Source organism: Lagenorhynchus albirostris, chromosome 18, assembly GCF_949774975.1.
Source record: "Lagenorhynchus albirostris chromosome 18, mLagAlb1.1, whole genome shotgun sequence".
NCBI classification, from domain to species: Eukaryota; Metazoa; Chordata; class Mammalia; order Artiodactyla; family Delphinidae; genus Lagenorhynchus; species Lagenorhynchus albirostris.
Genome location: NC_083112.1, coordinates 510,608 through 535,199, shown reverse-complemented (window position 1 = coordinate 535,199; position 24,592 = coordinate 510,608). Strand labels below are relative to the sequence as shown.

Below are 24,592 nucleotides of genomic sequence, written 5' to 3'. Positions count from 1 at the left end.
AACTTTGGAACTTGTGTGCTCTTTTCCAGTCCATCCATTCTGTGTCAGAGGCAACAATTTGTCTGTTTTGATCATATGTTAGTTTTCATTTCTGAACTTCATACTAATGGAATCTTACAAGGTATACACTTTTGCCTCTGGCCTTTTTCACTGGACATAGTGTTTTTGAGATTCACATATGTTGTTGCATGTGTCTTATTACCACTGAGTGAATATGCCACACTCTGTTGAGTCTCCTGTTGATATATTCTTGGAGCAGTTTCCAGTTTGGGGTTATTAAGAATAAATCTGCTATGAACATTCTTCTACAAATCACACTTCTCATTTTTCATGGGGAAAATATCTAGGAGTGGAGTTGCTGAGTGTAGGGTATGTGTTTGTTTCTTAGAAACAGCCAAGCAGTTTTCCATAGTCAGCGCGGCCTCGTACCCCTCGAGCAGAGATGGATCCTTGCCAGCGTCAGTGTTGTCAGTCATGTCAGTCTTCGCCATTATTGTGTGTGGAGGCATATCACTGTGGTTTAATTTACATTTCTCTGTACCTTCTGATGTCGAACACCTTTTCATATACTTTTGGCCATTCAGAGACCTTTTCTTGTGAAGTACATTTGCCCTTCTCTTACTCACCATGCTCTTAATTGCTGTTTATAACTAGGTTGTGTGGTTTCGTTACCGGCTGATGTAAGACTCACCGATCTATGTATAACCTATGATATTTTTTAAAAAAGATTAGGTAGCTTTATTAGAATTCTGAAAAGCCAGATGATATTGGGAATCCAAAATTGAATGTTCATATTATGGATTTTTGTATAATACCAGCTGAAAGACGGAAGTTATTTATTACATAATTGAACTTGTGATATCTGGCAACTTGTGATAACTTGGGTGGAAAATCCATGGATTTGATAGAAAATCAAAGCCTTAGTTTGTTATTATTTTTATTGCAGATTTTCAACCCAAAAGAGTCATGTGAAAATTAAACATGTTGAGAAAATTTGTCAGCCTTCTAATTAATTAAGTCGATTGGAAGTATTTATTTATTTATTTATTTATTTATTTATATATGGCTTGGGTCTTTGTTGCTGTGCGCGGCTTTCTCAAGTTGGGGCGAGCCGGGGCTACTCTTTGTTGTGGTGCGCAGGCTTCTCATTGCGGCGGCTTCTCTTGTTGTGGAGCATGGGCTCTAGGCACGCGGGCTTCAGTAGCTGTGGCTCGTGGGCTCCAGAGCTCAGGCTCAGTAGTTGTGGCGCACATGGGCTTAGTTGCTCCGTGGCATGTGGGATCTTCCTGGACCAGGGCTCGAACCTGTGCCTCCTGCATTGGCAGGCGGATTCTTAACCACTGCGCCACCAGGGAAGCTCCGATATTTTCTTATTTGTTCATCAGTTTAAGTTGTATTACATTGTATTACATCAAAAAGCAGGAAGAACTTGTAGTTGTATTAGCATGGGTTTTACAGGTTTACAGCTTTCATGGGTATTTTTTCAAGTTTCCTTGGGAAATGATGACTTGAATTTTTGATGTATTGTTCTCTTAGTCACAAACTATCTCTCTATATTCTTTGTTGCTTAAAGAGAATGTTAGGTAACAGAAAAGTAAACTTATTCCAGTGCAAAGTATACCGCATATTTTGGCTGTTGTGAATTGCCTGTAGTAATAGCATTTGGTTTATTTATTACTTTAGCAGCCGCTATTGTGGTCTGTGTCTTTGCCATCAAGGCAGAGGGTCACATTCAGTTGTGAACACTGTTGTGTGTTGAAAGATCTCGGATGGTGACTTTGATCATGTGGACGTCCCCTCCCCCATACCTACAAATTTCAGAACTTGTTTCTCAGAAGGAGGCCCTGCTGCAGAACAAGCTAATAAAGAATGTGGTTCCTTTATGGTTCGATATCACGGGAGTCTGCTCCAGAGGAGATCATTACCTTTTAGGCTGATTTCTGGCAAGGTATTTTTCAATTTGAGTCATTATTAAAATCCTGTTTCTTGGGTTTTTACAATTCATGTGTTGTAATTGGAAGAGCTTTTGTAGAGTATTCCTCAGCCTCCATACTTGTTGAATTTTGTAGTATTTATCTTTCATAGTTATTTCTTAGAGTGTACTTCTGTTATTTATATATAATTTATATTACATGATACAGACTATGTAGTTTGTTAATGATTGACTTGTGTACTCAGTGGAGAATGAGATATTAGGTACATTGGTACACAGTTGACCATTAAGAATGTGCCTTCTGTAGTTTTAATGTTTTATTCTTTCAGAAAAGTCATCAGAAAAGTGCCTGTGGTATTGGCCGTTCACGTTTCTGACTATATGAAAAAAGTCTTAGGGTGTGGTTGGAGGAGCCTTTTCTTTTTTCATTTTTACCAACTAGTTCAGATGTGTTGGCATGAGAGGGTGAAGTCAAACATGAACTCAGTTCTTACTCAGTTTTATCCTAAAATTAATTTAAAGCAGACTACTTTTGCCACATAGATTTGTTACAGTTATGGCTTAAGATTTCAGCTGAAGTCCTTTTCTTAAGGAAATCCCTGGCAGTCCATTCGCTAGGACTTGGCACTTTCACTGTCGGGCCTGGGTTCGATCCCTGATCGGGGAACTAAGGTCCTGCAAGCTGTGTGGCACAGCCAAAAAAAAAAAAAAAAAGAAAACCTTTTCTTTAAATGCAGTTGTTGGTTGATTTTCATATTTGGGTGTTCTTGAGGATCAGAAAATAGGAAAGTGCATCAACTTTCTAGGCCTTCCCAGGTTCTTAACTCCATATTACGAGCATCACTGAATGGGTGTGTTATCAGCACATCCGTAACTGTCTTATTAGAGTTGGTTACAACCCAGTGCACAATAAACCTGGCCACTTATAGTACCACCTCTTTAAACAGAACTCTAGTGGTTGTTTTTTACTATTAAAGGATTAAGATAAGCTACCCTTTTAAAGACTCTTGGCAACTAGAAGTTCCTCAGTTCTGGAGATTACCTTTCTAGATTTCAGCATAGTTAGTGCTTTGTAAAACTTTCAGGTTCACATTTTTGAAAAGTTGAGAAGACCATTAAAATTTTTAGTAGATCTGGTGTCATTGTGTCTTTAAGAATTAAGTAATCCAGTTGTCCAGTTTGATTTATGGTTCCATTTATTCTCTTGTCCATCCTTAACTTTACCAAAGGCAAAGTATATATAAGTGATACAGTTATAAAACCAGTGTAAGAATGCTAGTTGCAGATGGAAATAATATGCGAGATAATTTTTGTTGATTTATGGCATGCTTTGCTTGAAAAAATATTTAAGGTTTTTAAAGTGGGACCATGGATCCTATTGGATCATTGTGGCGTATTAGTGGAATCTATGAGTCTGATTAATTCACATGCAGAATTTTGTGTACATAATTTTTGCACGTACTTTTTGGCGGGGGTGGGTCATACTTCATCCAATTCTCAGGTGAATTTGAGACCCAAATGAGTTTTGAAAACTGCCAATTTAGGATAATTATTTCCAGTATCTTTGGGTCATGTACCCTCACTTTAAAAATATTGAGCCCAAAGCTGGGTATTTATTTCTCAGTTGTAATTGTGTATTACTGCGCTGATATTTCAGGTATGTTACAAAACACATTTCATAGGCATGAGGTAACAATAAACATAAACCTGGACCTCAGCAGAAAGTCTGGAGTGCCTGCTGTCTGGGTAGGTAAGCAGGTCATCTTCTGATGGAGACACGTTTGTGTGCCCTGCCTTGGTACAAGCAGAGTAAAATTTTGTACATAGGATAGGAATCAGGATCCTATGTAGGATTTTGGATTATAAGGGTCTCGGGCTGTGGTGTGCTGAGGGACCAGCAGTCCAGACGAGAGGACCTATGGAAAATAAGAGGGAGACTTTCAGCGTCGTGGATTTAACAGTGTTTACTCTGATGCTGAAACAAAATTTAGCTGAATTTTAAGTCAGTTGATGTTCTTAGAGGAAATGAAAGGAAAATCCTTACTGAATGGACATAATCAGATGCGGTAAAGACTAAACGGCATCTTAAGGGAACTTGATTCCTGTCACGGACTGTAGGAAGTGAGTTATCGCTTGTTTTTTAATTGATCGTTGAAACTTGTTTTTAAGAGGCTAAGTCTGATTTTATTGTAATCCTAGGAGAAAAGAAAACATGGATGAAGCTACCTGAAATTTGGTTTCCGGGGTGAACCGAAGTCGAGAGACAGGAAACGCTGGAGTCTCCCTTCAGGTCAGCACCTGTTGTAGCAGCTCCCTCTGTCCTTCTTCCTGGTCCCCGTGTCAGAGTCAGTGGGATAACACTGCATAGCTCATGGCACAGTTAAAACCTCTGCTTCTCTGCCTGTCTTCTTATGCGGCTCCCAGCGTCACTGCCCTTTTCTTTGAGGAAGATTGGAGGGTATTTTTAGCTCCAAATTGCCCTTGTCTTTCCCCACTGGTAGTAATGTGTATATTGATTTGTCTTCTGGCAAAACTGGACTGGGAATAGAAATGATGTGTTAACACAGGTCTTATGTACGAGGGGAAAAAAAAACCCCTCTTGTTTTTCAGTGATTCCAAGCCTAAAATTTTAGTCTTGTGGTCCTTTGGAAAGTGTGTGATCTTAAAATGGTTTAATATCATAAATTCAGAATCAAGCTAGGGACACTAGCTCCATTTCTCCCTTGCTGCTTCCCACCTTTTTAGAGGGTAACAGTTTTCCTATTATTTTATTGTTTTTTTCCAGTATTTCTTAAAGACATAAAATTCTTTAGAATCATTTACGCTATGTGATCTGTATGATAGAACTGTGATGATGGTATGTTGTCACCCTAATAGATGCAAGAAGTATTATTTTAAGTATATTTCTTCCCTACCCCCCCACCCCCTTACATGGTGATTCTAATCTATTCTTGTTACAGCTGTGGTCCTGGGAGCCAGGAGCATCAGCCTTTCCTGACAGCTGCTCGCAAGGTGAGAATCTCGGTACACACGGGCTCATCGAATCAGACCGCCCAGTTTAACGTGGTTCCAGGGGATGTGCGTCCACACTGAGTGAGAAGCACTGATAGGTACCATACCTTTGGGAAATGTCATCTTTTCAAAGTATCTGACGACTCATGGGCACAAAAATGTGACAGCTGTTTCTCACGCTATTATCCAGCTCTAGAAAATTAACGTTGCGTCGCGGTTCTCAAAGCTGGTCCCTGGATCCGCATCACTGTCACCTGGAAACTTGTTGAAAATGCAGATTCCCAGGTACATACTTGCTCTACTGAACAATAAAATCTTCAGGGGTGGGTGTTTGTGTGTGTGGGGGGGTGGGATCCAACAGTTTATTTTATTTATTAAATTTTGGCCGTGCTGCACAGCTTATGGGATCTCAGTTCCCCGACCAGGGCTTGAACCCAGGCCACGGCAGTGAAGGCGCTGAGTCCTCACCACTGGGCCGCCAAGGAACTCCGCCCCCTCCACCCCCCTTTTACTTTATCATGCTTTGTTTTCAAAATCTCTCCAGGTAATTCTGGTTTTTATGGATGAAATTATAATTGCCCTTTGAAATAGGTTTACAGAGAATCACTTTATATTCTTTGGACATTTTGTTGGTATTAAATTTTCCAAGTGTTTTGTTAAGTAGGTTCCTTACTTAAATAAAATTTGAAGAAATAATCTCAAAATATACGAATAAGGAAAAAAACCCCTAATGTACATAGGTGAATTGTGCTGTGATAGTGAAGCTGTGGTTTCATGTGGCCATCTTTTGGTTAACAGTATTCCGGGTTTTTTTTTGTTGTTTTGTTTTGGTTTTTTTTAGTTAAATAAGTGCTTTTCATTCCAGGTCTCATTTTGTGGTCAGTGAAAAGAAACTGTTCATTCCAGGAAGAGATTAACTTTATGAAAGTTAAATAAAATGCCAAATATATATTTAATTCTAGTAGAAGGAAGTAACTTGACAGTTTCCCCTTTTAGAAATCTTATTTAAAATGTTGGTTCTCATACTTTGAAGGTGCAGGAGAATCTCTTGGATCAGAACACAGACTGCTGGGCCCCCAGTCTGTGGTTTAAAAGCCCAGGAATTTTCATTTCTTAACAATGCGGTGCTGCTCTGGGTTGAGGCACAATGAAATACTAGTTGTAGAAGGTTTTATAGGCCGAATATACAAATTCAGGTCTTGAATATTTTTTAGGTTTCCTGATCAGTAATTCTAGCCCAGTAAATTATTTTCTTTATAACTGAAACCTCTTTGTTCTTCCTTTACAAAAATATGCAATATTACTTCCTGTTTTCTAACAATTAGTTTTTTCTTTTCAGGTCATTTTGTGGGAGAAAAAAATTTTTTTTAAATTATTTTTGGCTGCGTCGGGTCTTCATTGCTGCATGCGGGCTTTCTCTAGTTGCGGTGAGCGGGGGCTTCTCTTCGTTGCCGTGTGCGGGCTTCTCATTGCGGTGGCTTCTCGTTGCAGAGCACAGGCTCTAGACGCGTGGGCTTCAGTAGTTGTGGCGCACAGGCTTAGTTGCTCCGCGGCATGTGGGATCTTCCCGGACCAGGGCTCGAATCCGTGTCCCCTGCATTGGCAGGTGGATTCTTAACCTCTGCGCCACCAGAGAGGTCCGGGATAAATGATTTTAATGACACAGGAGAAACGAGCCAGAAGAACCTTATTTTTTAATTTATTATTTTATATAACAGTCTATGGATACATGAGCAGTTATGACACTTTGATCCAGGTTGTTTTCCTAAGTTATATACCGTCCCCCTGGCACACTTGCTGGCTAATGCTGGCAAATGTTATGGTCACAGAGCAACCAACCCTCTCCCCCCCCCCCCCCCCAGTAAATGGAAACCACTGGAGGGTTTTCTTTTAGGGACATGAGTCAAGGCACAGACTGGGCGGTGGAGCAGCGGAGCTGATCGGGTTAGACTCCACTTGGGGCTGGCTCTCTGGGAGCTCAGATGACTGTTTCCCAATTTTGTTTTAATTTGGTCCTGACTGAATTGTGAACCTCATTCCATTTTCCAGCCCAGTAGCAAGGCTCTTCTGTACCAGGAGGGAGCAGTCAGGCCTGGAAATCCCAGATTTTGTTGGAAAGGAACACCGTCTGCAGGTGAGCAGAGGATGGAGGGAAGTGGTATGGATTCCATCCGTTTTCTTCTGATCCTACTCAGTAAAGCTTTAGGATGTCAAAATAACTTTAGGGGTTTGTACCGTATTATGCTATGAAACATATTAACTGCATGAAATATTAAATTTTTCTAAATTCTTACATATATGTTCTTGTACATATAAATTTATATACATTTTTTTTTGGCTGCGCAGCAGGTAGGATCTTAGTTCCCCAACCAGGGATCAAACCCACACTGCCCGCAGTGCAAGCGCAGAGTCTCAACCACTGGACCACCAGGGAAGTCCCCAGTTTTTCTGAATTCTTATTTCATTTTATAAATCACCTTGCGGTACTCTCCTTGTATCTGTGTCCTACTGTTGCCTGGTCTTTGCTGATCATCCTCCTTGCACTTTTATGTTTTTCCCCGTTTTTATGCAAAGACACTGGAGTTTCATGGTTAATGCTTTTTAAAGGTCTTGCTGTCAACGTTCTGGATGCTAAAACCTTGCCAACAGTAGTAAATTACTACTAATGAACTAGTAAATTCTCATAAGGTAACTGAAAGCTCTCAGCGTAACCCTGCCGAGTAGAATTCTAAAAGCAGCACCTGAGCTTCAAACTGCAACCTCCTAACATTCCACTGAATACATTCTACAAATTTAAGAATTTAAGATGGGAATGACTTGAGAAGATAGTGTATGAAGTTGAGTAACTTGTATTCCTGGACTAAATCCAAACTCCTCATCCAACTGTAGTCCAACATTTATTGGCGGGTATTAGGTACTAGGCACTGCTCTTTGGTACTGGGTATTGTAGGCAAAAGGATGTGTAAGGTGCTTTCTACTGCAGCATACTAATTAGTGGTGACCAGATCTGGGTGGTATGGTTAGTAAGTTAAATTAATTGGATAACCCGACTTCGCATCATGTCCTTACCTCAGTATACACCCGAAAGTAGTGATAGCTGAGGCGTGATGATATTTCAGTGAGTCTGGATCAAAAGAGCCATGCATCCCGCTTGAAGTTACGGCCCCGCCCATGGCCTAGAGGGTGACGCTCCACTTACGCATTCTGTACTGTGTGCCCGGTATAACTACACGAGCCACAAGGAGATGGCTTTGCTTTCCACAGGTAGTACTAGCATATCTGCAAACCTTTGATATGGTGCTGCTGGAGAATTGCTTTTTCAGGGCAGTCATTGTTCACACTTATTTTAAATATCAAAGTAGCAGCATTAACTGAAGTATCTGATGCGATTGGCTGCCTTATCAAGTGGAGAAGTCCAAGACCTCATCATCCTGGTCAGAATTTCCCCACCCCAGGGCTATAGAGAAGCAAGTTCAGATGAAAAGACCTGTCATAAACTGCACAGCTCTACAAGGTTTTATTCCTAGTGCTCCTGTAAAGGTGTTACCTAGGCATGCTTTTTAGGTGATGGGAATGTTTTTTAAAAACCCATTTCTCTTCCATGTATTGGACAGGGTGCACCACCGCTGAAATAGATCTCGTGGCTGTGAGGCTAGATGCAGCAGGAGTACAGCATTCAGTATCGTTGAAAAGTCTAATCCCAGCCATTGTTTAGCTGAACTATACATTTCGTATCCACCTTGTTTTGAAGTCCTGAGACTTCAGAAAGAAACTAGCAAGACCAGCATTGTGGTATTTTATTGAGGAAAGTAGGAAAAGGCAGTTGTGCTCTGAAATATCTCTACAGTGTGTGTGGGTTAGCTCTTAGTATCCACAGACTCAACAAATAACCGGGGAAGAAGAAAAACTTTCCAGCAAGTTCCAAAAAGCAAAACTTGAATTTGCTGCACACCAGGAACTCTTTACATAGAATTTACACTGTGTTTACAACTATTTACATAGCATTTACCTTGTATTAGGTATTGTAAGTTAATCCAGACATGAGTTAAAGTATATGGGGTGATACTCAAGGGGTTAAATGCAAATATGACACAAGGACTCGAGCATCCTCCGATCTTGGTATCTGAGGGGGTCCTGGAACCAGTTCCCCATGGATGATGAGGGATGACGTATGTGACATTCTGAATTTTTTTCATTAAAATTGTAACTCACGCAATTATAAAACTAATCTGGAAATTAACAATTTTATACATTTCCATAACCCAGACAGCTTGATTCATTAGTCTGCCAAATATTTCTTGAAAGAATATAAGCATTAGACCTGTGGGCAATCACTTTTCTCAGGAGGCAGAGTGTGGCAAAGCCTGGCTGGCCTTCCCAGTGTTCAAAATAAGTAACAAGATCTGGCTGTTCAAAATGACTTGATGGATTCCAAAACAAAGATAAAGTCCACATGTAATATCCCCTTTTATGCTCATAATGTCTGGTTTCTGGGGGGTTTTTTTTTTTGCTATATCTCAGATTGATTTACTATCTTTTCAAACAATAAAGGGTAACCTGCAGATATATAAAGTTGTCACCTAGTGGGGATCTGTGTCAATAGCACGTTGGAAAGATCAGACCTCCTCCCTCAAACCCGCCTACCACCTTAGATTAGTCCTACTTCAAGGGATGCAAACTCACACATTAACTTAGTCCTAACATTCCCACTGGATTTTTTTTTTTTAAACACAAAAATTCATTAGGGCTAGTAGAAAATTTCAAGTTAAAAAAAAGTTTTAATTTTCTTAAATAATCCTCATATGAACCATTCCACACTGTGGAAAAACGTACAGTCTGGACACAGCATCTAGATTTCAGAGCACTGGCGCGAATACTTACATCTGTGTTCTGTATGCGAGATGCGCCATGCCCCATCTCTCAGACTGACAGGCCCTGAATGCAGGAGGCTTACAGAAGAAGCAATTTGGAAGGGTGAGCTGTGCTAGAACGCCATACTGCTTTGAAGAGTGTTTAGAAACAGGTCTGAGAATAACTCTCTCCCGGTTCTTTGGTCATTGCAGCTGTACTCTGTACGCACCTATTAGCAACTTAACCTGTTGAAAGAAAAAAAAGCATATATTTCGAGAGTTCCCCTTTGTTAGAAGAGGGGGAAAATAGCACACACGGGCAAGACTCGTTTCCCTTCTTTGGCAATACTGTCAAATTGGTTATCAGTGTGGGTTGTTAGACTACCATTATTTTAATTAAAAAGTCCAATTGAGGGATTTCCCTGGTGGTGCAGTGGTTAAGAATCCACCTGCCAATGCAGGGGACATGGGTTCGAGCCCTGGGCCGGGAAGATCCCACATGCCGCGGAGCAACTAAGCCCGTGTGCCACAACCGCTGAGCCCACGTGCCACAACTACTGAAGCCTGCGCGCCAACTCTCGCCATAACTATAGAAAGCCTGCGCGCAGCAACGAAGACCCAACACAGCCAAAAATAAATAAATTTTAAAAAGTCCAATTGGGTTTTTAGGTTACTACGTTAATTGTACTGTCACACAGATTGTTCCGGTCCAGCTAGTGATCATACATCTGGCAATTAAATATCAAAAGCACAGAACATCACCAGACTGCTGCACACCATGGATATCAAAGAGGGCTGAAATCATTTCAGACCCAGGCAGGCACACCAGGAACAGCATGACATTCCTGAAAACCTTCTCTAATAATGTGACCTGAAGGAACGACCTGAGCAGTGAGAGCAGATGCAAGGAGATTCTTACCTTAGCAGACGGCGCTTCCGTCAACCTTATAAAGAGTTTATTGAGGCCTGCGGCAGGGCTGAACGAGTAAACAAAATGGCTGTCCTGGGGAAGAGACCAAAAGATAGATCAGCATTTCTGCAGACAGACTTCTCCATCTAGACACAGCCAGACTCCAGACACCTTTAAGACTAGTGATGTAGAAGAAAATCCAAGTTTGTCTGAATTTCTTTATAAGACAACATGCTGTGATTTCTTTACTTTTCCCTTGCATTAAAGAGATAACATTTATCTGGAAAAACAATATATAGATAAAAAATCTTTAGCATTAGAATGTATCCAGCCATATACAGCATGCATGTTAAAAATCTTCATAACCAATTAAATTCATCCTAAGGAGAGAATTTTATATGTGGCAAAGGAAACATACACAACGATTCTTCAAGGGCATTTTTAATGCTAAAGAATTTACATAGCCACTATTAGTTTAGTTATTATATATTTATATTTTAAAACGTTCACAGTGGGGCTTCCCTGGTGGCGCAGTGGTTAAATCCACCTGCCAATGCAGGGGACATGGCTTCGAGCCCTGGTCCGGGAAGATCCCACATGCTGCGAAGCAGCTAAGCCCGTATGCCACGACTACTGAAGCCCACATGCCTAGAGCCCGTGCTCTGCCAACAAGAGAAGCCACTGCACCGCAACGAAAAGGAGTTCCCGCTCGCCACAACTAGAGAAAAGCCCACACACAGCAACGAAGACCCAACGCAGCCAAAAATAAAATTTATAAGACAAAAAGTTCACAATGAATAAAAATCAAAATTATACTGTGATTACCTAAAATTAAACTAGGCATAGATACAACCAGTGTTATTCAGTGTTTATATTTCGGTTTTTGAACCGTGCGCAGGCATGCTTTTCTTTTTGAATTCCCTAAATTTCCTGTAAGTGAACATTTGTAATTATAATGACATTAAAAGGCATAATATTTACATAGGATGTTTCTTGTACCTAAGAATTTATCTTCAAAATGTTAGTTCCAAGACTTGGTAAACATAATTTAAAGCACAGATACCAATTAAAACAATTTATGATTATGGATTATTGCCATTTCCAGCAACTACAATTAACAGAAGAATTTATGTCATCTGTGCTTTTGATTAGAAGACTGTACTCAGTAATGAACTATAGAAACTTACCAGGAAAACAGGGAGTTGAAATTTATCATTTAAAACGACAGCTTGTACACTACACGGTCCACAGAGGCGAGCAATGACCTCTTTACCCAGAAAGTTTGCGTGGAAAATAAACAGCAGGATGCCGGAGCCTGAATTGGGGAGATACAAATAGAGATTTTAATTCCCCACCCGACAGGGCCACTTTGCAGAGCCTGAGGGAGGAGGCCCATGCGGGTAGGAAGCGGCCCGTACCCCACCCTCGATTGTAAGATTTGAGCAGTCTTCCAGGTGCAAAACCTGCTGGTGTTTATCTAGTGCTTTTCAGACCACAGAACCCTTTTTACTTTTAGTTTGAGTAGCTACTGACAGCTCATCGGCAGGCTTTTTAAATATGCTTTTTCTACACTGAAGTTATTTTTTTTAAGTGGTATTTAAAAGTTCCAGCTGAATGTATAAATGTCAATGGAAGCGAAACCTGCAGACTGTGGTTTCTGAGTGTGGGTTTGAGGAATTTTCCACTGTCTTCCACATACTATTTTGCCTTTTCTGAATTTTCTTATAATGTGAAAAAAATCTTATTTTTTGAAAAAAAAAAGTTTGGGTAAGATTTGAAGCTTTTGAACATGCAAAATATTCTGCAAGATTCATTCTCTGAACAAAAACTTTACTTTTGATAACATAAAACAGATACATGAGTTGTTTTTTAATATGATGTTAAAAACTTGCGAATGAGGAGATTTCATAAAAAGACCCCTAAGAACGACTGGCTTTAAAATGTGTCCTGGTTCCAGGAAAAAAGGGCACACCAGGCCCCTGGCTCTTATCTCCTTTCAGGCTATGTGAGGTTTGACATAGGGTTTTGCTCTCCGTTTTATGACGCAGCTTCCCTGCTTAGAGCACCGAGGATGAGAGAAGAAAAGGTCCGCGGAGGATAGAGGCTTGTTTTCCCCTCAGCTCCACTGTGAAAACGCAGCTGTGTTCCCGTGACTGTAGAGCAGAACAGGCAGTGGAACCTCGTCAGACAGCCTGTGGGGATGGCCGTCCGCAGTGAAATCCTATTAGAAAACACTTTGACGAAGGTCATGTTTCTATTCCTGCCGACCACGGTGAGTGGTATCCAGCAGAGGAATGGTCGTCCTTCGTCAGCTCTACTCGGACTGAGAAATACTTGATCCATACGGAGAATATGACACAACGGACCCTAATCAAGTGCCTGGTGCTTGTTTCATGGTATCAGTATAATTGTTTCTCTTCATTTCTTAAGAGCCACACACCCCTCAACAGACCAAGGTTAGTGTTTGTCAAACTTGAGTGCTTTCAGGTCACCCAAGATCTCACCAAGGTGCTGGCTGAGAGTCCTGGTCTGGGTGAGGCTCTGAGAGGAGACCACACTCTGAGTCTCGAGGGTCAGGAAAATCTACCAGGATCTCACATCTGAGGACGACAGGGCATCTTTGGAAAAAACCGCTAGTGGATGCATACATTGTGCACGTGCAAAAACAGCCATACGTAACCCAGGACTGTCCAGCTGAACCGAAGCACTGGTGTGGAGGTGGGTGACCGGCCAGTTCACGGACTCAGCTCACCAGCTCATGCCTGGCAGTGCAGACGGTCCACTTGGACTGTCAAGACCACAGTTCGCCATCACTGAGATGTTGTGAATGGCTGGCTTTGACTGGTAGAGCTATATTTTCTTCAACTAAATTTCCATTAACAAATAGGTATTTTTCAAACAGGTGGGTTGTTTTTTTTTAAAATAAAACAAGCCAGAACCCCGTTTCCTACCTTTCCTCCACTCTGTATACGGAGCACCCGTGTCCTGGAGGAGGGGCCATGGCCATGGTCTCTACCTACCAAGTAGCTGTTAAGCAGAAACTAGGAAGCAGAACTGAAGTTCTATCTCTTGCTACTAAACTGTACTATGGGACAAGACGTTTTCATTTTTCTTTGTCTTTTTAAAAGGGCAAGACTATCAGTGATAATAAAATTCAGGGAAAATATTGATTTTGGGCTTATCATCTTGAAAGCTAAATTTTAATAAAAGTCAATTTTAATAAAACCTAGTATAATTATTAAGAGTCAACTTGCATACTTCTAAAACAAGTGCTAACACGCTGCTGTGTGGACCCCTTGGGGTCGCCTGGGATGGTGAGTATCAGCTGCGTTTCTTTTTTTCTGCCAGAGCAGCAGTGCTGTTAACTATTGTACATAATTATTACACATAATGGAATTTGTTAAGGTTTTATTAAAAGAATAAAGAGTTCTGCCTGAAAATCAGTTTATAATGTCACATTTCAAAATGAGAGAAAACACAGGCTTACCTTCTGGTATGTTCTGTGGGATTCTATAATTGAAATCCATTGAAAAGTCTGGGCCCTCACAGAGACGATGACATGCTATTGGGAAAACTGGTTCTAGGAGAGCAAGACGCGCTTCAAAGTAATCCTTTATTGTTTCTTCTGCTACTCTTGAAAGTCTAATAAACAAGTACAGTAAACGCTGTTAACATTTGTGTAGGGAAGCACCATGAGCTACAACATTATCAGACTGTTAAATACAATGAGGCTTTCCCAGATCAACCTTAAGGGGGCTAAAAAGCAGCCTCTCTCCTGCTTCCCTGCTTTTTTCGTAGCTCTCACACCTGACACGTCACATGCCTGTCTGTCTGGAGGCTCCGAGTGGGCAAGTCTGTGCCCCGCTGCCACCCCTACCCAGTGCCCAGCACACGGACAGAGCTCCATACACACTCCTCGGATGAGTCAGTGAATCAGAAATAAGAATTCTGTCGGAAAATAAACCCAAGAACGGCCACACACAGAAAAGTCTTGTTACAGTACTTAGTTTAGAAAGCAGTCAAATGCGGTGATTACTGCTAATTCCAAAAGTCTTTTCAGACGACCCTGCTGGGAATGTAACCAACCCACCCCATCCCAGGATGCTCTGCTTCAAGGAGTATACAGTCCCAAGAACCCTTTCGTCACAGATGTAAAACCAAGCCCAGCGTCCCAGGAAGCCCTCAGCCTCGGGCAAACCAGGCAGGTTGGTCACCCTGCTTGCTGGCCGCCAGTCACTGCCACCCGGGTGGGTGAAGGCTGTCTGCGTGGGCAGAGTACCCAGGCACACACTCCCTTTTCGGCCTTTGCCTTTTTTGTCTCCTGTCTGAAATTTACCTTATTTTCTGCTTAGAACATGGGTCCTACATCTGGAAGGGGAATAACCATCTTTCAGGTGTGAAGATCCAAGTCATGTCCTATGTTTGGTGGGTGAGGAGAGGGGAAGAGTGGCTGTTCCTGCCCAAGGCTGCTGACCCAGGACTCTGTTACATGAACAATAAACACGCTACCTGCATTAGCTACTGTTCCTGAAGCTCGTGTTGCCAAAATAAGCAATAAAAAGCTACTAATATGAACTTCCAATAAAATGACTTAGAATTCATTTGAAAAAGCATGAACTTGAATGCGTAAACTGTGGTAGTTTCCAGACAATGTAATTATTATTCAGTACTGAAAGGAAACGAGCTCATCAGGCCATGTAAAGATAACGGAGAAAACTTAAATGCCTATCAAAGAAGCCAATCTGAAAAGGGCGAATATGATTCCAACCAAATGACATTCTGGAGAAGACAGGAAAAGTATCAGTGGTTTCCAGGGTTTGGGAGAGAGGAACAGGTGGAACGCAGAGGATGTTTAGGGCAGCGAGACGACGATGTGGAGACACGTCATTATGTTTGTCCAAACCCACAGGATGGACAACACCCAAGGGGAACCTCAGGGGAACCAGGGGCTCTGGGTCATGAGCACATGTCACTGTAGGTCCATCAACTGTAATGGACACACCACCTGGAGAGGGTATGCACATGTGGCGGCAGGAGGTATACGGGAAATCTCTACTTTCTACTCAGCTTCGCTCGGAACCTAAAACCTGCTCTGAAAGTCTAAATGGTTTTCAGAAAATGTTTGGGAGCCAAATTAAGCATAATTAAGATTTTAAGATGATACTCTTAGTATAAGTTTGACAGTTTCTAAGTCCTCAATAACTTGCAGAAAAATAATTCATACACCACTTTTAAAATTCATCATCTTCTGAGACCACAGACCCGTCAGGACTTGTACTTGACAATCTTTTTCTGAGCAGTTACACACAGGCCACTCCAATTATGTGTCCGAATAGGCACCGGGCACATTCACTCCACACTTACGTCTCTAAGTGATTCTTCAGCAGGTCATACACCAGCACGTTGTTACACTGCTTTGCGAAATGCAGCGCACTGTTCTGGTGCTTTGACAGAATGTTGCAATCAGCCCCGCACTCAATGACAAGGCGGACGATGTCTGAATTTCCCCTTTTACAGGCCTGCGTCAGGAATAAAGGAGCAATAATTACTCGACTGTGCTCAGTGACCCTCTCCACGCTGAGCGGGGAGTAAGTTCTCCGTGACGGGAGGGAAAAGAACCACTGGGGTCGGAAACTGGGAAGCGTAAGTGCTGTGGTCCTTTTCCTCAGTGTGCAGTACAAACAGGGCCGCCTCATTCAGACCGCAGTCAAACGCCTCTCCCTCCTGGCCCTCCTCCATCTCTGGCCTTTTCCGACCCTTAATGGGTGACCTCTTTCAAGCCAAATCTGAGTTTCCCGCCTACCTCTCTCCTAGCTTAAGATCCACGTGTAAAACACCTAAGCATTTCCAGGTCCAGTGCGTGTAAAAATCTTCCATTTGTGCTGCCCGTGTTCTCTAACTCAGGAAATAGGGGACCAACCATCACCTTCAATTACTAAGTCCTGTGAATTTGACCTCTTTAAGACTGGTCAGTCTGTCCACTTCCGTCTCCACTGTCACTACTTCCGTGCAGACTATTATTATCCCACTTAATTTTAAGAACCTCCCTACAAGTCTGCAAACCAATCCATTCCCCCCACTGTAACGGGGGACATTAAAAACAATGCAGCGAAACCCAACCTTTATTCTGCTTCTGTCTTTCTCTAGGCTGGCCCTTCAGATGGCTCCCCGCTGCCGTGAGGGTTAGCCCCTAGCTCCCTGGCACAGATGCAGAGAGCCTGCCCCACACCCCCGTCTCACACCGCCCCCCCATGCTTCAGACTGTGCGAGCATCTGCTGTTGAGAATGTGCCTGGTGATTTCTCAGTAAGATGAAGTTTTAAATTCATGCTTCCACGTGCGACCTGTGCTCTAAACATACTTCAGTAGAAACACACAAGGAGAGTTGAAATTCAAAAGGAGGGCTCCTGGACAAAATAAACATTTCCATGAATCAAAAATGAAACAGAAACACCAGCAGTGAGCAAGGTTTAACCCCCAAGTGTGGAAGAAGGCCGAGGAGCAGGTGACGCAGGCCTTAAGAACTGCACGGTCAAGCACAGACTCAGGGCCAGGGCCCCCGCCAACCGGGGGCTCTGACCAGTCTGCCTTCCTGACTCAGGAAAGAAGGTCGGGAAGAGGTACCACAGACACACACCTTCTTGGTGAGCAGCTCACACAGCTGCACGCAGGGAGCAGGCAAGTGAGCCTCAGCCTCCACGCACGGTACAAGGTCATAGCCTGCTGTGTGGACAGCATTATCAGGCCAGAAACCTGGAGCTGCCACAGGAAAGTGCTGGACTGGGTGGGGTCCCCTAGAAGCAAATGCAAGACTGCTAAACAGGGAGGGGGGGCTTCAACAACCTTCCACTCAAAACTGTCTGCAGGGGGCTCCCCTGGTGGCGCAGTGGTTAAGAATCCGCCTGCCAATACAGGGGACACAGGTTCGAGCCCTGGTCCGGGAAGATCCCACATGCCGCGGAGCAACTAAGCCTGTGCGCCACAACTGCTGAGCCTGCGCTCTAGAGCACGTGAGCCACAACTGAGCCCGTGTGCTGCAACTACTGAACCCACGTGCCTAGAGCCCATGCTCCACAACAAGAGAAGCCACGGCAGTGAGAAGCCTGCACACTGCAACGAAGAGCAGCCCCCGCTCGCCACAACTAGAGAAACCCCGCACGCAGCAACAAAGACCCAACGCAGCCAAAAATAAATTAAAACAAAAAAACCCCACTGTCTGCAAACCACAATTCTGAGCACAGAAGATGAAGTCACCAGTGAAACAGTAACGCGTGCACGTCCCTCTTCTCCACACCCAGGTCTGCGCAGGGCACAGCCTGCTTCCCTTCCACTCGCACGTTTCATCCCTGCTGACCTGCATCTTGAGGATGTGGCTTAGCCACCTGCCAGGTCCATCCCAAGGCTGAGCTCAAATCCACACGACTGAGCCTGGTGTCCACTGTACACAAGCTCATAGCTCCCTGTGCTATTCCCACCACGTTGCTCATCACACCGAGTAACTGCCTCTTTGCGGGTCTGTTTCTCCCACTCAGCTGTGACCTGTAGGTCCACAGACAGTCCCGTGCCCATCATACACCAGCCCCAGCACAGCAGCAGCTGGAGAGCCCAGCAGGACCATGTTGCATCTGAGGGGAGGACTGCTCCACGGGAGGCATTTACCTTCATTAGAGCCGTCTCACCATTGCTCTGCTGGACGTTTACAAAAGCTCCTGCTTCCAAAAGAATAGCCACTGTCGTTAAAAAGTTCTGTTAAAGAAAAAAAAAGTAAATTTAATTCCCCAAATTCTTTACAACTAAGATATTTCTAGGTGTTTTAGGATTTTTATCCACCAGGAAAAGTACTCAGATTCTATCCCAAGCAGGATGGTGAACACAATATAAACAGCTCCCCCGTGCAGGGTCCTGGGAAAGCTGGAGGCCGCGGGGAGCAGGCCCAGCACAGGTACCCGGACAGCCGCGCACCGTCTGCCGGAAACTTCAACCTCAAGTTTAACCACTGGTTTCAGCATAAGAAACTCTGCATATTGATCTTTTAATAAGATAATATATGGGAACATTTTAATTAAATTATTAAACAAAAGGGACACTTAATTTAGATTGGAAAACATTTTTAAAAGATCTAAGAATATTAATACCTTAATCAGAAGTTCTTTTTCAATATAAATCACTTCCAACTAGATAAATGATTTTGCAAATTCAATTACAAAGTATGACTGTCAATAAAAACGTATCCATTTATGACAAGTTACAGATGAACTGAACTATGAAAATTTAGTTACGTGACTGTAGGACCGGTACATTTCCCTGCAGAGACAGACTCTGTCTCGGTCCCAAGACTATCGAACCAAAGCCTTGAGTGGCCGACCTTCTCGGCAGCATGGATGAGCGCGGTGGTCCCGTTCTTCTGCCGACCGTTCACTTTTGCCCCCTTCTTGAGGAGCAGCCTCAGCAGGTCGTCCTGCCCCCCAGCTGCCGCAAGCATCACCAGTGTCATCCCGCTGGAATCCTGTATTGGTTTTGTTTATGAAAAAACATGTCAATGTTTAATCAGAAAAATTTTAGAACTAAGTTTTTTCATTTACTATGTTTCAATGCGAAATCACTGAAATACATTGATTTATGTATCTACGTACTTAGGTTTTTCATTAAAATACCCTAACAATCAGAAACTAATCACCTTTAGAATTTTTCCATATGTGTTACCAAAAAATTTTACAACTTCCACTTATTAAGTTCTGAAGGTATACCAACACTCTGCATGATACAAAATGAACAGTGAACCATGAGCCACATAAATGGCAAAGGTACTCACTTCCCTCAAAAGTCTCCTGTGTTTTAGGTAAAACAGGTGAAACGCACATATTCATTACACTCATTTGGTTGGCCCAAAAACAGAAGGCTAGAAATGACGGTGAGAAGTCACACAAGTCCATTCTATTGGTTACAAACTAAAATGAATGCTTTCTGGATGAGACAATTGTTGGCCTATGTAAATATAACCGTTGGGAAGTGAGAGTTTGAGTTCTCTAAGGATACAGAAGGAAATTCAGAAGTGGCAAACAGGACACTGACATGGTTAGTTTCTGAGAGTCCATAACAAAATAGAGAAATTAAAGAAAAGTTCTTTTAATAGAGATAAAACTACAAAAGGCTGACAAAAGATAAAAAGGTAACTATTAGCTAAAATATTTCCGATCACTAGTTCAAGCAATCACCATATGAGAAAACCGAACAATTTATTAAATAACATTTGATAAAACCAAATTCCAGTAGTATGAATTAATTTAGCTATAATCTTAAAGTCTAGCAAAATTTGCGTGTCTGAGTAATTGGAGGGAACACAAATATAAGAAAAATGATTCTTGGCCGTAGTACTTTAGACAGACTCAACAGGATCCACTTAAATTGAAATAAGGGGACTTCCCTGGTGGCACAGTGGTTAAGAATCCGCCTACCAATGCAGGGAACACGGGTTTGAGCCCTGTTCCGGTAAGATCCCACATGCCGCAGAGCAACTCAGTCTGTGCACCACTACTACTGAGCCTGCGCTCTAGAGCCCGCGAGCCACAACTACTGAGCCCAGGTGCCACAACTACTGAAGCCCACATGCCTAGAGCCTGTGCTCTGCAACGAGACAAGCCACTGCAATGAGAAGCCCGCGCACCGCAATTAAGAGTAGCCCCCACTCGCTTCAACTAGAGAAAAGCCCGCGTGCAGTGTGAGAAGGATGGGTGCTAGCTCTACTCTAAATGTTTGACAGAATTTGCCTGTGAAGCCATCTGGTCCTCGACTTTTATTTGTTGGAAGATTTTTAATTACAGTTTCAATTTCATTTACTTGTGATAGGTTTATATTTTCTAATTCTTCTTGGTTCAGTCTTGGAAAATTGTACCTTTCCAAGAATTTGTCCATTTCTTTGTGGTTGTCCATTTTATTGGCATATAGTTGTTTGTGGTAGTCTCTTTTTTTTTTTTTTTTTTTTTTTTTTTGCGGTACGCAGGCCTCTCACTGCTGTGGCCTCTCCCGTTGCGGAGCACAGGCTCCGGACGCGCAGGCTCAGCGGCCATGGCTCACGGGCCCAGCCGCTCCACGGCATGTGGGATCTTCCCGGACCAGGGCACGAACCCATGTCCCCTGCATCAGCAGGAGGACTCTCAACCACTGAGCCACTAGGGAAGCCCTGTGGTAGTCTCTTATAACCCTTTGTATTTCTGCGGTGTCAGCTGTGATTTCTCCTTTTTCATTTCTAATTTTATTGATTTGTGTCCTCTCCCTTTTTTTCTTGATGAGTCTAAGGGTTTATCAATTTTGTTTATCTTCTCAAAGAACCAGCTTTTAGTTTTATTGATCTTTGCTACTGTTTCCTTCGTTTCTATTTATTTCTGCCCTGATCTTTATGATTTCTTTCCTTCTACTGACTTTGGGTTTTCTTTATTCTTTTTTCTCTAGTTGTTTTAAGTGTAGGGTTAGATTGTTTATTTGAGATTTTTCTTGTTTCTTGAGGTGAGAGTGAATTGCTATAAACTTCCCTCTTAGAACTGCTTTTGCTGCATCCCATAGGTTTTGGGTCGTTGTGTTTTCATTGTCATTTGTTTCTATGTATTTTTAATTTCTTCTTTCATTTCTTCTGTGACCTCTTGGTTATTTAATAGTGCAGTGTTTAGCCTCCACGAATTTGTGTTTTTTTACAGTTTTTTTCCTGTAACTGATTTCCAATCTCATCACGTTGTGGTCAGAAAAGATGCTTGATATGATTTCAATTTTCTTAAATTTTCCGAGGCTTGATCTGTGACCCAAGCTGTGATCTATCCTCAAGAATGTTCCGTGTGCCCTTGAGAAGTGTATTCTGCCACTCTTGGGTGGAATGTTCTATAAATATCTATTAGATCTATTTGGTCTATTGTGTCATTTAAAGCTTGTGTTTCCTTATTTATTTTCTGTTTGGATGATGTGTCCATTGGTGAAAGCGGGGTGTTAAAAGTTCCCTACTATTATTGTGTTACTGTCGATTTCTCCTTTCATGGCTGTTAGCATTTGCCTTATGCATTGAGGTGCTCCTATGTTGGGTGCATAAACATTTATAACTGTTATATCTTCTTCTTGGATTGATCCTTTGATCATTATGTAGTGTCCCTCCTTATCTATTGTTAACAGTCTTTATTTTAAAGTCTATTTTATCTGATACGAGTATTGCTACTCCAACTTTCTTATGATTTCCATTTGCATGGAATATCTTTTTCTATCCCTTCGCTTTCAGTCTGTATGTGTCCCCAGGTCTGAAGTGGGTCTCTTGTACACAGCATATATATGGAAAATGATTTAAAAATTATAAAATATGTATGAATACATCTAAAATAAACATACAAGAACTATATGAAGAAAAAAGCCCAAAGAACTTTGCTTAAGGGAATAAATGAAGAGCTGAATGAATATAGTTGTCATATTCCTGGATGGAAGACTCAAAGTGTCCATTCTGAGCTAAAATAATCTATATATTTCTTGTGGTTTTAATGAAAATCCCAATAATCTTTTTACTGCAATCGTAAAGGATTCAACCTAACAAATCCACTATTAAAGCAAGAAAACTGAAGAAGAAAATACAAGAATCTTTTCTAAGCAAGGTAGGACACCCAAAAGGCTTAAAGGAACAGATCAACAGATGTAACTACCTAAAAATAAAAATCCCTCCAAGCAATAAGACTCAAAAAATAAAAATGTAAAAACAGAGAATGGGTTAATATGCTTCCATTAAAATCTTTACAAATCAGTGTGAAAAAACCCAGCAACAATAGAAAGCTGGGTGATTTCCCTGGTGGCTCAGTGGTTAAGACTGTGTGCTTCCACCACAGGGGGCACGTGTTCGATCCCTGGTCGGGGAACTAGATCCTGCAAGCCTCACAGCGCGGACACACACACACACACACACACACACACACACAAAAAACAATAGAAAGATGGGCAGTTGTTGTAAATAGGGAACTACCAATGAAACACAAATGGTGACATGAAAACGAGGAGTCACTTTCCCCTCAAAGTGCAGAGGTTAAACCACAGACAAAACCAGGCAAATCACGGCTAAAACTAATGGTCATTATACAGGGTTGGAATTATGGGACCTGTAATTTTCTTTCATTTTTAAAAAAATAATAAATAAATAAATAAATAAATTATTGGCTGTGTTGGGTCTTCGTTGCTTCACGTGGGCTTTTCATTGCAGTGGCTTCTCTTGCTGCAGAGCATGGGCTCTAGGCACACGGGCTCAGCAGTTGCGGCTCGTGGGCTCAGTAGTTGTGGCTCACAGGCTCTAGAGCGCAGGCTCAGTAGTTGTGGCGCACGGGCTTAGTTGCTCCGCAGCACGTGGGATCTTCCTGGACCAGGGCTCGAACCCGTGTCCCCTGCGTTGGCAGGTGGATTCTTAACCACTGCGCCACCAGGGAAGCCCTATAATTTTCTACGTTATACATTTCTAGAATGTTTGAATCCCATAAAGTCAACATGTATCACTTTTATAGTTAGGAAAAATAAGAATAAAACTGAATTATTTTAAAAGAGTTACTTTCTAAATAAATAAATAAATAAATAAAAGAGTGACTTTCCATCTTCCTTTCATGAGATTTTTACAAAGACACTTTACCTCTTGGTCCAGGTTATATTCTTCACTTGAATTAAGTGCAAACTTCACAGTAATATAATCCCCGTTTTTCACAGCATCCCTCAATACATCTAAAATGCAAGGAAAGATAAATTAGGTTTTACATACCTAGATTCATGAAGGGGATCCCCGTAATTCCAGAACTACTCACTGCTTGGAATTGCTTCTGCTGTTGTAAAATTCTCATCTTCCCCATCAAGATGTTTTTGAAAATCCTCTAATTTCATCCATTCCAACTGCAAATCCATGCCGAAACTCAAAATCTGTTGTCTGCCATCTGGAACACAGAAGAGCCTTATTAAGATACATTTTGCTGGACTATAAAAAAAATACAATGCTGTTTTATTAAATATGTGGTGCCCTAATCAGAATGTCACACACACTTTGAACATACGTCACTACGTAACCGAGTCTCTAGTTAAATTTCTGATTTCCTTTGGGAAGTAACATGAATTATCCACTTTTAGAGGTCACACACAAAGAGGCATCAAGACAAATAGGTTTACTATTAACTAAAATAATAACACATGAACTCTGGAAGCTGAAAGGCAGCGAGAAATCAAGGATTCAGTAAGAGGAAGCGCTAACGTTTCTTCCTTCGGCCGTTCTTCTTGGACAGACGCTCAGCCCTCCTCATCCGGAAGGGCCAGATGCAGAGCATCAGCTGCACTGCGCCACCTTACAGGAGGGGCAGCTGTACACTGCTCCCCGCCTCCATGTAGGTACAGGCATTCTGAACGTAGAGACCAGCTCCGTGAGTAAAGAAGAGCCACTGCCTGCGGCCATGTCGCACTGGGCTGGGTTTCTCCCCCGGAAGCGCCACCATGACGCCCCCAGCGCCCTGGGCTCCGAGCCACCCCCCGCACGCACGAAGCCAGCGCTCATTCCCACCCTCATGTGTCTGGTCCACGGGCTCGTCAACACCACGGCTGAAAACGTTCATTCTCTACAGCAGTGCAGTGGAGGGGATCTGGGGATAATTCAACATGACAGCACTAGTTTAAAAAGTGAAAAGCCCATCAAATATTTGATGGTAAGAGATAAAGGATTTAAACACAGATGGCCAGCAGGCACATGAAAGATGCTCAACACTGCTAATTTTCAGAGAAATGCAAATCAAAACTACAATGAGGGCTTCCCTGGTGGCGCAGCGGTTGAGAGTCCGCCTGCCGATGCAGGGGACACGGGTTCGTGCCCCGGTCCGGGAGGATCCCACATGCCGCGGAGCGGCTGGGC

General features: G+C 42.4%; 2 protein-coding genes across 18 annotated transcripts in view; one reads left to right on the top strand and one right to left on the bottom strand.

The window, feature by feature from the left end:
* The window catches only part of PSPC1 (paraspeckle component 1), a 94,332-nt gene extending 79,018 nt beyond the window's left edge, over nucleotides 1-15,314 (top strand). For 2 of the 9 annotated variants that reach the window (XM_060128873.1, XM_060128864.1), the window contains 5 exons: nucleotides 4,133-4,223; nucleotides 4,894-4,945; nucleotides 5,136-5,230; nucleotides 6,995-7,079; nucleotides 12,754-14,145. In XM_060128873.1, coding sequence (XP_059984856.1) covers nucleotides 4,133-4,153 — 21 coding nt within the window. In that variant the 3' untranslated portion in view covers nucleotides 4,154-4,223; nucleotides 4,894-4,945; nucleotides 5,136-5,230; nucleotides 6,995-7,079; nucleotides 12,754-14,145. Of the gene's footprint in view, nucleotides 1-4,132; nucleotides 4,224-4,893; nucleotides 5,044-5,135; nucleotides 5,231-6,994; nucleotides 7,080-11,217; nucleotides 14,146-14,765 lie in introns of those variants that run through there. The other 7 variants (XM_060128872.1, XM_060128868.1, XM_060128866.1 and 4 more) reach the window with 6 other exon arrangements.
* The window catches only part of MPHOSPH8 (M-phase phosphoprotein 8), a 48,909-nt gene continuing 34,020 nt past the window's right edge, over nucleotides 9,704-24,592 (bottom strand). For 5 of the 9 annotated variants that reach the window (XM_060128855.1, XM_060128857.1, XM_060128856.1 and 2 more), the window contains 9 exons: nucleotides 23,508-23,633; nucleotides 23,339-23,427; nucleotides 19,070-19,210; nucleotides 18,364-18,450; nucleotides 16,070-16,224; nucleotides 14,193-14,347; nucleotides 11,893-12,020; nucleotides 10,715-10,798; nucleotides 9,704-10,041 (listed from right to left, as the gene is read on the bottom strand). In XM_060128855.1, the coding sequence (XP_059984838.1) occupies nucleotides 10,000-10,041; nucleotides 10,715-10,798; nucleotides 11,893-12,020; nucleotides 14,193-14,347; nucleotides 16,070-16,224; nucleotides 18,364-18,450; nucleotides 19,070-19,210; nucleotides 23,339-23,427; nucleotides 23,508-23,633 (1,007 nt within the window). In that variant the 3' untranslated portion in view covers nucleotides 9,704-9,999. Of the gene's footprint in view, nucleotides 10,042-10,714; nucleotides 10,799-11,892; nucleotides 12,021-14,192; nucleotides 15,188-16,069; nucleotides 16,225-18,363; nucleotides 18,451-19,069; nucleotides 19,211-23,338; nucleotides 23,428-23,507; nucleotides 23,634-24,592 lie in introns of those variants that run through there. The other 4 variants (XR_009536688.1, XR_009536689.1, XM_060128859.1 and 1 more) reach the window with 4 other exon arrangements.